Source organism: Canis lupus, chromosome 27, assembly GCF_011100685.1.
Source record: "Canis lupus familiaris isolate Mischka breed German Shepherd chromosome 27, alternate assembly UU_Cfam_GSD_1.0, whole genome shotgun sequence".
In the NCBI taxonomy this organism is placed as follows: Eukaryota; Metazoa; Chordata; class Mammalia; order Carnivora; family Canidae; genus Canis; species Canis lupus.
The window spans coordinates 40,282,770-40,296,839 of NC_049248.1; the positions used below are offsets into that span (position 1 = coordinate 40,282,770).

Below are 14,070 nucleotides of genomic sequence, written 5' to 3' on the forward strand. Positions count from 1 at the left end.
AATTAAAACATAGATTGTTGGGCAGCCCTGGTCTGGTGGCTCAGGGGTTTAACGCAACCCAGGATCGAGTCCCATATCAGGCTCCCTTAATGGAGCCTGCTGCTCTCTCTGCCTCTCTCTCTGTGTCTCTCATGAATAAATAAATAAAATCTTAAAAAAAAAAAAAAAGATTGTTGAGCTCTACTGTTGATTCAGCAGATTAGTGGTTGGAACCACTGGCCTCAAATGTCTTTTAGCCTCTCAAGGTATTTCTGAAGATCTCTCCACCCCATTCTCTGACAACACCGCACAGATAATCCCTCATCTGAGGAGCACATTTATTGCCTCAGCAGCCTCTGCAGAGCTGCCTTCACCTCTTGGTTCTTGAGACTGTAGATGAGGGGGTTCACCAAAGATGTGATCACACTGTACTGAATGGAGACCACTCGCTCCAACACCGAGCCTGAGGCAGGGCTGATGTACCTGAATAGAGCTGTCCCATAGAACAAGAGTACCACGGTGAGGTGGGAGGAGCAGGTGGAGAAGGCTTTGGCTTGGCCCTCAGAGGAGCGGATGTTCAGAATGGCAGAAATGATTCTGGAGTAAGAGAAGAGGATCAGGGGAAGTGTCAGCAGTCCCAGAAATGCACTGGACCCTGACAGAAGGAATTTGTTGGCAGTGGGATCAGTACATGACAGAGGGAAGAGTGAGGGTAGCTCGCAGCAGAAGTGGGAGATGACATTGGACCCACAAAAATGTAACTTGTGGATGAAAAGATTATTCACTAGTGAGTTCAGAAACCCCATCACCCATGCTGCACTAACCATTACTATGCAAAGAGATCTGTTCATGACCATGGTATAGAGCAGAGGGTAGCAGACAGCAGCATAGCGGTCATAGGCCATGGCAGAGAGAAGACTGGCTTCAGCACACCCAGAGAGAAGAAAAAAGAAACTCTGGGTGATGCAGCCCCAGACCGAGATGCTTTTCTTCTCAGACAGGAAGTTCTGCAGCATTTTGGGCATAGTAACTGAGGAGAAGCAGATATCTAGGAAGGACAGGTGTCCAAGGAAAAAATACATGGGGATATGGAGGTGAGAATCCCCCCTGATCACGAGGATCATCACCAGATTCCCCATCAGAGTCAGGAGGTAAATTCCCAGAAACAGCACAAAGAGCAGAGTCTGGACGTGGCAGTCAGCAGACAGCCCAAGGAGGATGAACTCAGTGAAGAAAGTGAAGTTGTTCATGGTTGTTTATAAATTCCATCCCTAGAAAGAAATCAACAGTATTATAAAATCTGAATGGTTTCTAGTAATCAGAATATCACTCCCAAACCCTAAAACTTCTCAGGAAATACTCCTTTCAGCTTAAAATAGAAAAAGTAAGCAAGTTGAATATTTCCAGTTGTGACTGCTAATGGGTTGAATTTTATCTCCTCCTCTCCAAAAATATGTTGGAAGTCCTTAACCCCCAGTACCTCACAATGTGACCTTACTTGGAAGTAGGAGAATTGCAGATGTGGTAAGTCAAGATTATCTCAAACTGGAATAAGGTGGGCCCTTAATCAAATATGACTGGTGTGGAGCACCAGAGAAAAACAGACACACAGAGAGAAGACAGCCATGTGACAACACAGGCAGAGATTGGAGTGATGTAGTTGCAAGCCAAGGAATGCCAATGATTGACAGGCACCACCATAAGCTAGTAAGAGGCAAGGAGCTGTTCTTCCTTACAAGTTTCAGAGGTAAGTGATTTCAGACTAACAACCTCTACAACTGCAAGATAATAAATTTTTATTGTCTTAAGTCATTGTCTGGTACTTTGTTGTATCAGCCCTAGGCAACTAATGACAGTAACTTTCAAGGTTTCTTCTCCTAGGCCCTCCCCAACTTATCTCATTAATTCTGTCAGTGAATATGGCAAACATCTTTGGAACCTAAATCAAATTACATGCTTTGATCCTTAAAAGTGTATTTATGAAAATGAAAAAAAAAAAGGATGCTTCAAATGAAACTTTCAGAAAACAAACATTTAGTTGCAAGTCTTTATATTTCGGTTTGGGTGGTAAAGCCAAGAACTACAGAACTCACCATCTTATTGTAGATGGTCTCGGTTTTGGATGAAGATGTGGAAAAGGGACTTGGAAAATGCTAGTAGAGGTTGCACGAGGCTTTCCAAACATTTCAAGATCCTTCAAGGGTACTCTATCTCTCCAAGCCCATACTGGCAAAGCTGGAGAAATATTTGTGGGAATGAGTGGACATGCCTCAGGAAAGCTTGCTCTGTCTTCAAGCCCAGGAGGTTCTCATGGCATCTCACAGTGGGGAGATAAAGGCCCACAGAAACAAGGTGACTTGCTCTGCATCACACAGCTTATCAGCAGAACAGCCAAGAATTAAACAAAATGCTCTGCTCTCAGTTCACTGCTCTTTCTACCACAACACAGCCAGCAGAGGGATGACATAGTTTTCGAGTCATTTAAGGTACGCTTAGAGGACTATATAGCTGTGTCTTAAATATAGCACCGTGGTTAAAATTAAAAAGCTGGACCTAAGAACTGAGTGCTTGAGCCACTCAGTTAACCCTTCTGAAGGACAACTTTTCACATTTTTAAAATGGAACAATTATATCTGTCTCATGTGGTTGACATGAATTTATTTTAAAAGGCTTTTTGGTGGTTGAAGACAAATTTCTGAAGAAACTCTTCTAAGGAAAGGAACTACTAAAATGGGGGACAGGAAGAAATGGGTGAGCCTTGCCCTTCTTTGGGAATATTTGTAGTTAGTGGCATTGCCTTTTCAGATCAAGAAAACTTCTCCTTCCCAGTTCTGACAATAATAGCAAAGGCACCGTTGGGAAAAACCCACCTCTGAAACTTTCTAAGAGATTGAACTCCCAGACAGTCCTCTCTGCTGATTATTCTTGTTTGTAGACAAGGCATGATCTCTTGCTATCCCAAAAGACTTAAGATCTTAGAACTGTTAGTAAAAGTCAGGCAAGAGGTAATGAGGACTCCTTCTGTTTCCTTTACTCCTGCCATGGCATACATTTGAGAGAATGTTCTGCAGTTCTCCATCTGAATGCCCTCCCGACAGCTCCTCCATGCCAAAAGAAAGTTGTTTTAGTGCCAGGGACCACGGACATGAATGGAGGAGACAGGGAGAACCCAGATGGATGGAAGTGCACATAGACCAACATCTCATAAGATTCTATACCCAGGGTAAAAAAATTGGTCTACTTACTTACTTTAGGCAAGATATTTCTCTTATGCTTGATTTTACTTCTTTTTCAATACCATGAGGGATCTGGATCAGAATGACTCCTAGTTATGCAAACACATGAAAAGTGGACCTTTTTCACCCCTATTGCTGAGCTGAATTATTCTAAATTTGGCTCCTGTTTGGGGTTCTGAGCCAGATTGCTTACTCCTTCACACAGCTGGGCAAGTGGGAGGGGACAGTGCTCTGGGTAGGCCTTGGGCAAAGTCAATTTTATAACCTCTATGGGGTCAGTTCTAGCTAACACCTAAAGGGCTGGTATTCTCTGCATTGGGACTTTCTGGGCCTTGCTAAAAGTCTTTCTATAGTAACCTACCTGAGTCCCGAGAAAAACTCCTGACCAGTCTTTAGGAGTCTTATATGTCTGCAGCCGTATTCTCTTTGGCTACCTCTTTGCCAAGACAACCCTAGGAAAGGAGCATGAGGAAAGACCCTAGGGAACCTGCTCACTGCCCATGGGGCAGTATCAGAGTCATTTGAGATCTGGTGTTGACTTTGAAGGGCTGGCTGTAATTTGGAAGCAGGGACACAGAAACATTTCCAGGAGGAGCACAAGGGATGATGCAGAATCTGATAAATAAAGCTCAGTTTAGGGTTTCTCAATCTCAACTATATGAGTATGTGCATACAGAGGCATGAATGTGCCTGCTAGCGCACATGCACAAATACCACCTACATACTCCTATAAAGTCTAATGTTCCCTTTTCTCTTTTGGATTTCCTCCAAACTATTGTCTTCGGATGTGTTATCTTTTTTCCATCACATCCTCAAATGGCCTTGCAAGAGCAATTAGAGCCATGAGGCTGGAGCCCTTTCATTTTTTTTAAAAATTTTTATTTATTTATGATAGTCACAGAGAGAGAGAGAGAGAGAGAGGCAGAGACATAGGCAGAGGGAGAAGCAGGCTCCATGCACTGGGAGCCCGATGTGGGATTCGATCCCGGGTCTCCAGGATCGCGCCCTGGGCCAAAAGCAGGCGCTAAACCGCTGCGCCACCCAGGGATCCCCCTTTCATTTTTTTTTAATTTATTTTTTATTGGTGTTCAATTTACTAACATACAGAATAACCCCCAGTGCCCGTCACCCATTCACTCCCACCCCCCGCCCTCCTCCCCTTCCACCACCCCTAGTTCGTTTCCCAGAGTTAGCAGTCTTTACGTTCTGTCTCCCTTTCTGATATTTCCCACACATTTCTTCTCCCTTCCCTTATATTCCCTTTCACTATTATTTATATTCCCCAAATGAATGAGAACATATAATGTTTGTCCTTCTCCGACTGACTTACTTCACTCAGCATAATACCCTCCAGTTCCATCCACGTTGAAACAAATGGTGGGTATTTGTCATTTCTAATAGCTGAGTAATATTCCATTGTATACATAAACTACATCTTCTTTATCCATTCATCTTTCGTTGGACACCGAGGCTCCTTCCACAGTTTGGCTATCGTGGCCATTGCTGCTATAAACATCGGGGTGCAGGTGTCCCGGCGTTTCATTGCATTTGTATCTTTGGGGTAAATCCCCAACAGTGCAATTGCTGGGTCGTAGGGCAGGTATATTTTTAACTCTTTGAGGATCCTCCACACAGTTTTCCAGAGTGGCTGCACCAGTTCACATTCCCATCAACAGTGTAAGAGGGTTCCCTTTTCTCCGCATCCTCTCCAACATTTGTGGTTTCCTGTCTTGTTAATTTGCCCCATTCTCACTGGTGTGAGGTGGTATCTCATTGTGGTTTTGATTTGTATCTCCCTGATGGCAAGTGATGCAGAGCATTTTCTCATATGCATGTTGGCCATGTCTATGTCTTCCTCTGTGAGATTTCTGTTCATGTCTTTTGCCCGTTTCATGATTGGATTGTCTGTTTCTTTGGTGTTGAGTTTAATAAGTTCTTTATAGATCTTGGAAACTAGCCCTTTATCTGATATGTCATTTGCAAATATCTTCTCCCATTCTGTGGGTTGTCTTTTAGTTTTGCATACACCTGCAGAAGAATGAAACTAGACCGCTCTCTTTCACCATACACAAAGATAAACTCAAAATGGATGAAAGATCTAAATGTGAGACAAGATTCCATCAAAATCCTAGAGAAGAACACAGGCAACACCCTTTTTGAACTCGGCCATAGTAACTTCTTGCAAGATACATCCACGAAGGCAAAAGAAACAAAAGCAAAAATGAACTATTGGGACTTCATCAAGATAAGAAACCTTTCATTTTTTTTGATTCCCAATTATGAATGTATTTTTCTGCTCTTTCTTTAGTAGAGGTATCTGCCTTGAATCCAAGACTAACATCTGTATGTGTATTTTAGCTCCCATTCCATCCTGGGCCTCTGGGTCCTTCTCCTTCAACTATGCCAATTATCTGTTTTTATCATCAGTTTCTTTCTCTTTTTTTAAAGATTTTATTTATTTATTTGAGATATATAGAGAGAGTACACACAAGCAGGGGGAGGAGTAGAGGCAGAGGGACAAGCCTACTCCAAGCTGAGTTCAGAGCCCAAAATGGAGTTCAATCCCAGGACTTTGAAATCATGACCTGAGCCAAAATCAAGAGTCAGTTGCTCAACCGAGTAAAAGAGTTACTCATTTGTACTAAGGATATAAACGTATTAAAATATCTCTCATATTTAAAAGTATCCAGTTGACCCCATTTTTAACTGGGAGTGAACTGATTTTACATTGTATTACTCTACTTCTCCCATGTAACTTTTACTGAAAGTCTAACTTCACTATATTACCTGCCAAACTTTTTAGCTTCTTATGCCACAACATTCTAGATCTGTATCCACCATTCCTTTTCCTTCATGTTGCCAGTGACTTCTACAACCAATGTGACTCTAAGATGTAAGAAACATCACATTTTAGTCACATTTTCTAGAGTTGACTGGACATCTAATACCTGGACTCCACGTGGTTAAGAAAAAGTTGGGTAGAGGGAGTGATTATTCTTTCTGAGCCATCATGAAAATAGCTCTTTATCCAAGCCTAATTTTGGAAGGAGTCTGGAATTCTTCCTCAATAGGATAAGCTCAGGAGGAAGAGTAGTTTCCATTAGTGATGGACACCTTTTTTCATAAGCTGTAGGATGCTGGCTGGTATGGATGACTAGAAGTACTTACATTGCATACGATGTACCATAAAAATGTAAATATCAATTCACTTTTTTAAGGGATATAAGGCTTAGAAGTATTAATATAGCTTTATTATTTACTTATATGTTTATTAATACATAAACTACCACTTTACAAAAATTAATTTGATATGGTTATATTAAATTTAGTACTACTAGGTTAAAAAGCCTAAGTATTCTTTTAGTATATTCTTTGAGCAAGAGATCATGGGCAATAAATTTCCTTAGCCTTTGCATGCTTGCATATATCTTTAGTTATTCCACATTTTAAAATATGCTTTAATACATATCCATGGTTCAAAAAGTAAGTTTTTCTGCAATCCCTACTGCTCAATTATTTAATGCCTTTCTTAGATACAAGAATTGTTTTCCATTTTACTTGTACAAATTTCCTGAGATAGTCTATGAGTATAGCCACATATGTGTATATAGTATTTTCACAAAAAAATGATAGCATAGTCTATACCATTTTGTAACTATCTTTTTTTAATTATCAATTTATTTAAAAAAATATTTTTTTGTTTATTTGAGAGGGAGAACTCGAGTGCACAAGGCAAGAAGGGGAAGAGAGAGGGAGAAGCAGAATCCCCACTGAGCAGGAAGGCCGATGAGGGCTTCATCCAAGGACCCTGAGATCACGTTCTGAGCTGAAGGCAGGACACTTAACCAACTCATGAGGCACCCCCTCAATTTATTTTGAAGACCATTCCATATTGATGTATACAGAGCTGCCTCATTTTTATTTTATTTATTTAAGGACTCAAAGGTCATAGTTCATGTTTCCAAATGAAAACAGTTTCTCAGACAAAGAGATATCAGAGGTAATATTTTATGAGCACATTGAAGACTGTGGTTTTTAGGATTCTCTTAATGGAGGATCATGTTTTCTCCACACAGAACACTGGCTTTTTTTTTAATTGATGTATAGTTGACACTCATTGTTACATTAGTTTCAGGTGTCAAAGTTTCTCCATTTTTAAATGGCTGTCTAATAGTATTGTATGGGAGTACTACTATAATTTATTTAACATGTACTTTATAGATCACAATAGCCAAGATTTCATTATACTTTCATTCATTCACCAAATATCTTAAGCATCTATGATGGCCAAGGAACTCTTCCAAGGTGCTCAGGAAGACATTAGTGAACAAACAGCTCCTTGCCTGCATAGAGGAATATACTGATTATTCTTGTATATGTTTCCTTTTGCACACTTGTGAGATTATTGGTAAGATTAATTCCTAGGAATGATATACTTGATCAAAGCATTTTTGATAGAGATTTCCAGATTTCTCTTCATGAAAGCTGTATGAATTTAAAATTCATGAGCAATGTACAATAGTGCCTATTCCCCATACTTTTGCCAACAGTGCCTTATCAAACCTTTTGATCTTTGCCAAGCTAATAGTTAAAAAAAAATCTCATTGTAGTTTTATTTTGCATTTATCTCCATTTTAAGTGAATTTACACATATTTTCATAGGTTTAAGAGCCTATATATTTTCTTTTTTGGTGAACTCTCTGTTCATGCAATTTGTCCAGTTTTATACTGGTTAGTTGACTTTTTTTCGTTCATTCATAGCCACTCATCATATTTTAGAGAATTGAGTGATATAAGTTGCAAATTTTTCCTAGTTTTTTTGTTGTCTTTTTAATTTGTTTAAAGTTTCTTCTTTGAATAACTTTAAAAATTTTGGTATAGTTCAATTTATTAATCTTTTACTAGGTAGTTTTAACTATTTTGGTCATACTTACAAAGACATTTTACTTGCAACATATTTAGAAATTCTACATTTTTGTAGTTTCATTAATTTTCTTGAATTCACTTGGAATTTATTTTGGTAATAAGACAGGAATCCAGTTTCATTTTTCACACTGAACTCCCAGTTATCCCGTGCCATGTAGTGAATAATCCGTCTTCAGCCTATTGATCTGAATTAACACCTTTTCCATATTCTAAGTTGTCTGTATACATATGGGTTCATTTATGGGCTATTCTGTATATTCATGTATGTCTGAATTATTGAATCCTTAGAATATGTTTTCATATCCTGAAGAATTAATCCCCCACTGCACCTTTTTCCTGGAAATCTGCTGATAATTCTTGCTTTTTTATTTTTCCCTAGAAATAAATAATTCAATTCTAAAAGAAGCTTGTTGCTATTTTTATTGAGACCACATTAAATCCATAGGCTTTCTAGATAGATATGAAATCTGTGGTCTACTGAGTTCTACCATTCAATAATAGGATATGCCTTTTATTTGTTTAAATCTTCTTTTTGGTTCCTTGATAGAATCTTAAAGTTTCTTCTGAAAGTTCTTGCCAATTTTGCTTAAGTTTATTCCTAGGTATTTTACATTTTTTCATTGCTACTGTAATGTTAAATTCTTTCATTATGCTTCTAATTGGTTGTTATCTGAAGATATAAAGACTATTGATTTATCTTTTTATATCCAGTCACTTTGTAAATTCTCTTATCATTTTTAACAGTTCTGAGTATAAATCTCCCAGATTTTCCAGGTAAACAATCATAAACTTTGCAAAAATCCTAATGTTACCTTCTTTTCAGTTTTTATTCTTCATTTCTTTTCTTTTTTCATTGTATTCACTAATATCTCTAGAGATATTCCATGAATATTTAATGCATATATATACATATAAATGTATTTACAAAGTAGTGATTATAAACGACTCCCCTTTCTCATTCATGGAAATGTTCTTAGTATTAGGTCATTAGCATAATGTTGGCTTTGGAGATAAACAATTACATAAACACATGTATATTATTTATTTATACATATTCATATATTTATATATAACATGCTAAATAATTTTAACCATATTTATCATATCAATAAGTGCAAACAATAAAAATCATTTATTAAAATTAAAATGTGTTATTTTAAGTTATAAGCCAAAATTAAATATAGTATAGACAAGAAACAAACATAATTAGAATAATTTCAAAATGAAAACCAAGAATAGATAAAGTTATATCAGATAAATAGAAACAAACAGAAGGCACATTGTTAAGATCTTAGTAATAGATAAAGTTTAACTATTGGTAAAAAGATCACTCATGTCAAAAAAGTGTTTTATAATTACATTGACTATTCTTCATGATAAAGAACTGATAATTGTGAGTAGCTCTATTTCAAAATAAAAACCATTAGCTTCCAAAATAATCAGAAAAGCCAGAGGTATACTGAACCAAAATAATAAAAGAGGCTTTAATTCAACTCTTCAATTCATCCTAGACCCAGAAGAAAAAAAATGAGAATGTAGATGATCTTAGTAATAGAATTTAGTTGTATACCTTTAATTCTATAATTCATAGGATATTTTTACTTTTTATTTTTTAAAGATTTTATTTATTTATTCATGAGACACACAGAGAGGCAGAGACAGGCAGAAGGAGAAGAAGGCTCCTCAAAGGGAGCCTGATGTAGGACTGGATCCAGGTACTCCAGGACCACGTCCTGAGCTGAAGGCAGATGCTCAACCACTGAGCCACCCAGGTGCCCCTCATAGAATATTTTTAAATGTACTTTTAATTTTATTTGGCTAGAAAGAAAATCTTAATATATTTTCACAAGTAGAAAAAATATAGATAATATTTTATTAAATTCAATAAAACCATAAATTAATTACAAACTTGTAAACCATCCTTGCCATCTGGAATATCTTATAGAAAAAAGGGATTCAAAACCAAAATTTGATAATATCTAGCAAATGTTTTGAAAAATACAAGATATCAATTATGGTGGAATATCAAACAGGAATAGGAAGAAAAATCCATAGCCTTATTTATCTTAATGATAAATACAGAACAAAAATAAAGCATTCAGCTTAAAAACTACTTAAATAGCCAACAAAATAAAGGAAAGAGCCAATAAAGAGACAAGCGGAAATAAATTAATAAGAAGAAACATCTGATTTCATAAATCCAAGAATTTGTCTTATGAAGAAATTGAATTACTCAATAAAAAAGAGGGAGGAAAAAAATCACTGAAATGGGAAATAATAATGCATAAATAACCACAGAGAAGAAACAGAAACTACAACCAACTAGTTATCATAAAATATAAGAAAAAAGTAGTTAAAGATCCATCTCCCCAATGCTCTCTCCTACTCTCCCTTTGCTGAAAGCAATAAGCAACGGATATTTCATTGTGATTTCTATCAAACCTTCAAAGAAATGATAGTCCTAATACTGTATAAGTTGTTCCATGAAACAGAAAAAGAAGAAAACTTCCAAGTTCTTTTTATAAAGGAAATATAACATTAATACCAAAGCTCCATGAAACAGCCCAAAGGGAAAAAAAAAACTAACTAGAATTGATGTAAAACATCCTAAGTAAAACATTAGCAAAGAAAATACATCATGATATTAATAAGTGATAATCCAAGACCTAATGCTATTTTTTGCAAGAATGCAATTATAGTTCAATATGAAGAAATTTCTTTCTTTCTTTCTTTCTTTCTCTCTCTGTCTCTCTTTCTTTCTTTCTTTCTTTCTTTCTTTCTTTCTTTCTTTCTTTCTTTCTTTCTTTCTTTCTTTCTTTTAGATTTTATTTATTTATTCGTGAGAGATACAGAAAGAGGCAGAGACACAGGCAGAGGGAAAAGCAGGCTCACTGCAGGGAGCTCCATGCAGGACTTGATCCTGGGACCCCGGGGTCACGCCCTGGGCCAAAGGCAGGTGCTCCACCGCTGAGCCACCCAGGCGTCCCTATATGAGGAAATTTCTTAACAACTTCTATACTAACAGAGAAACTGAAAAATGATACAATTATTTCTGCAAATTCATTAAACATACATTTATTGAATGTTTACTATCTGCTATGCACTGTTCTTACTACAGGGGGTAGATTAGTGAGTCAAATAGATAAAAATCCCTGCATTCGTATTTGTTTGGAGCAGTGGAGAGCTTCAGAGCTTAAATCTGGAATGCCATTTTGACCTAATATAAAGCCTATACCGCTACACTGTACTTTTTCAAAATAAAATTTAAAAAGCCATCTTGAGTAGTGATACTAGTCCTCTATACTTTTCTCTGTACTTCCTAACTACTACAGCCAAGTACTCTTTTCAACACTAACTCACATTTTAAAATATTATTTTTTAAAGATTTATTTATTTATTTTTAAAGATAGATAGATTTATTTATTTATTTATTTATTTATTTATTTATTTATTTATTTATTTTATGATAGGCACACAGTGAGAGAGAGAGAGAGGCAGAGACACAGGCAGAGGGAGAAGCAGGCTCCATGCACCGGGAGCCCGACGTGGGACTCGATCCCAGGACTCCAGGATTGTGCCCTGGGCCAAAGGCAGGCACTAAACCGCTGAGCCACCAAGGGATCCCCAATATTATTTATTTTATTAATGACAAATCTGAGGTGGCCAAAATTTGGTTTTTCTGTCATCACTCTTCTCACCCTTACTCCTTACCCACATCATCAATTCCACCACCAATTGACCAACCCAGAACTATTTCATTAGATGTGTTGAGAATATCAGTCCTTTGAGAAACTGCAATTTGGAAATTCACCTTAAGATATAGAAACACATGAGAAATACTGAATTAAAAACTGTTTGAGGGATCCCTGGGTGGCACAGCGGTTTAGCGCCTGCCTTTGGCCCAGGGCGCGATCCTGGAGACCCGGGATTGAATCCCACGTCGGGCTCTGGGTGCATGGAGCCTGCTTCTCCTTCTGCCTGTGTCTCTGCCTCTCTCTCTCTCTCTCTCTCTCTCTCTCTCTCTGTGACTATCATAAATAAATAAAAAATTTAAAAAAAACTGTTTGATTGGCTTACCATTTCACAAATTTATTTCATCTCCTAACATGTTTTAATTTTTTTGGTATTTTTTTTATTGGAGTTTGATTTGCCAACATATAGCATAACACCCAGTGCTCATCCGCCAAGTGTTCCCCTCAGTGCCTGTCACCCAGTCATCCCACCCCCCCACCCCCCCCCCCCCGCCCACCTCCCCTTCCACTACCCCTTGTTTGTTTCCCAGACTTAGGAGTCTCTCATGTTATGTCACCCTCACTGATATTTCCCACTTATTTTCTCTCCTTTCCCCTTTATTCCCTTTCACTATTTTTTATATTCCCCAAATGAATGAAACCATATAATGTTTGTCCTTCTCCGATTGACTTACTTCACTCAGCATAATACCCTCCAGTTCTATCCACATTGAAGCAAATGCTGGGTATTTGTCATTTCTAATGTCTGAGTAATATACCATTGTATACACAGACCACATCTTCTTTATCCATTCATCTTTCAATGGACAACGAAGCTCCTTCCACAGTTTGGCTATTGTGGACATTGCTGCCATAAACATTGGGGTGCAGGTGTCTCAGTTTTTTCACTGCATCTGTTTCTTTGGGCTAAATTCCCAGAAGTTGCTGGGTCATAGGGCAGTTCTATTTTTAACTCTTTGAGGAACCTTCACACAGTTTTCCAGAGTGGCTGTACCAGTTCACATTCCCACCAATGCAAGAGGGCTCCCCTTTCTCCACATCCTCTCCAACACTTGTTGATTCCTGTCTTTTTAATTTTCTTTTTCTTTTTTAAGATTTTATTTATTTATTCATGAGAGACAGGGGGATGGGGGGGGAGGCGGCAGAGACACAGGCAGAGAGAGAAGCAGGCTTCATGCAAGGAACCTGATATGGGACTCGATCCCAGGACTCCAGGATCACTCCCTGGGCCAAAGGCAGGCGCTAAACTGCTGAGCCACCCAGGGATCCCTGTGTTGTTAATTTTCATCATTCTCACTGGTGTGAAGTGGTATCTCATTGTGGTTTTGATTTGCATTTCCCTGATGGCAAGTGATGCGGAACATTTTCTCATGTGCTTGTTGGCCATGTCTATGTCTTCCTCTGTGAAATTTCTGTTCATGTCTTTTGCCTGTTTCATGATTGGATTGTTTGTTTCTTTGCTGTTGGGTTTAATAAGTTCTTTATAGAGAACCCAGAAATGGGCCCTCAACTCTATGGTCAACTAATATTTGACAAAGCAGGAAAGACTATCCACTGGAAAAAGGACAGTCTCTTCAATAAATGGTGTTGGCAAAAATGGACAGCCACGTGCAGAAGAATGAAACTACACCATTCTCTTACACCACACGCAAAGACAAACTCAAAATGGATGAAAGATCTAAATGTGAGATAAGAATCCATCAAAATCCTAGAGGAGAACACAGGCAACACTCTTTTTGAACTTGGCGACAGCAACTTCTTGCAAGATACATCTCTGGAGCCAAGGGAAACAAAAGCGAAAATGCCTATTGGGGCTTAATCAAGATAAAAAAGCTTCTGTACAGCAAAATAAACAGTCAACAAAACTAAAAGATAACCTACAGAATGGGAGAAGATATTTGCAAATGTCAGATAAAGGACTAGTATCCAAGATCTAGAAAGAATTTATTAAACTCAAGAGCAAAGAAACAAACAATCCAATCATGAAATGGGCTAAAGACATGAACAGAAATTTCACCAAAGAAGACATACACATGGCTAGCATGTTTTCATTTAGCCTCCATACATATCCTTAAGAAATCTCATCTATGTTCTTTTAAGGTCAGCAACTCCTAGAAAACAACTGGGTTGGGAGGAAATAGGGATTAGGGATAGTACATTATATTCTGAAAAAGGTA

General features: G+C 37.8%; 1 protein-coding gene across 1 annotated transcript; it reads right to left on the reverse strand.

The window, feature by feature from the left end:
* Window positions 1-317: 317 nt before the first annotated feature.
* On the reverse strand, window positions 318-1,229 carry LOC486582 (olfactory receptor 8S1). Its single transcript, XM_038577923.1, has one exon. It carries the CDS (start codon window positions 1,227-1,229, stop codon window positions 318-320), a length of 912 nt encoding a protein of 303 aa, XP_038433851.1.
* Between the last annotated feature and the right edge of the window lie 12,841 nt (window positions 1,230-14,070).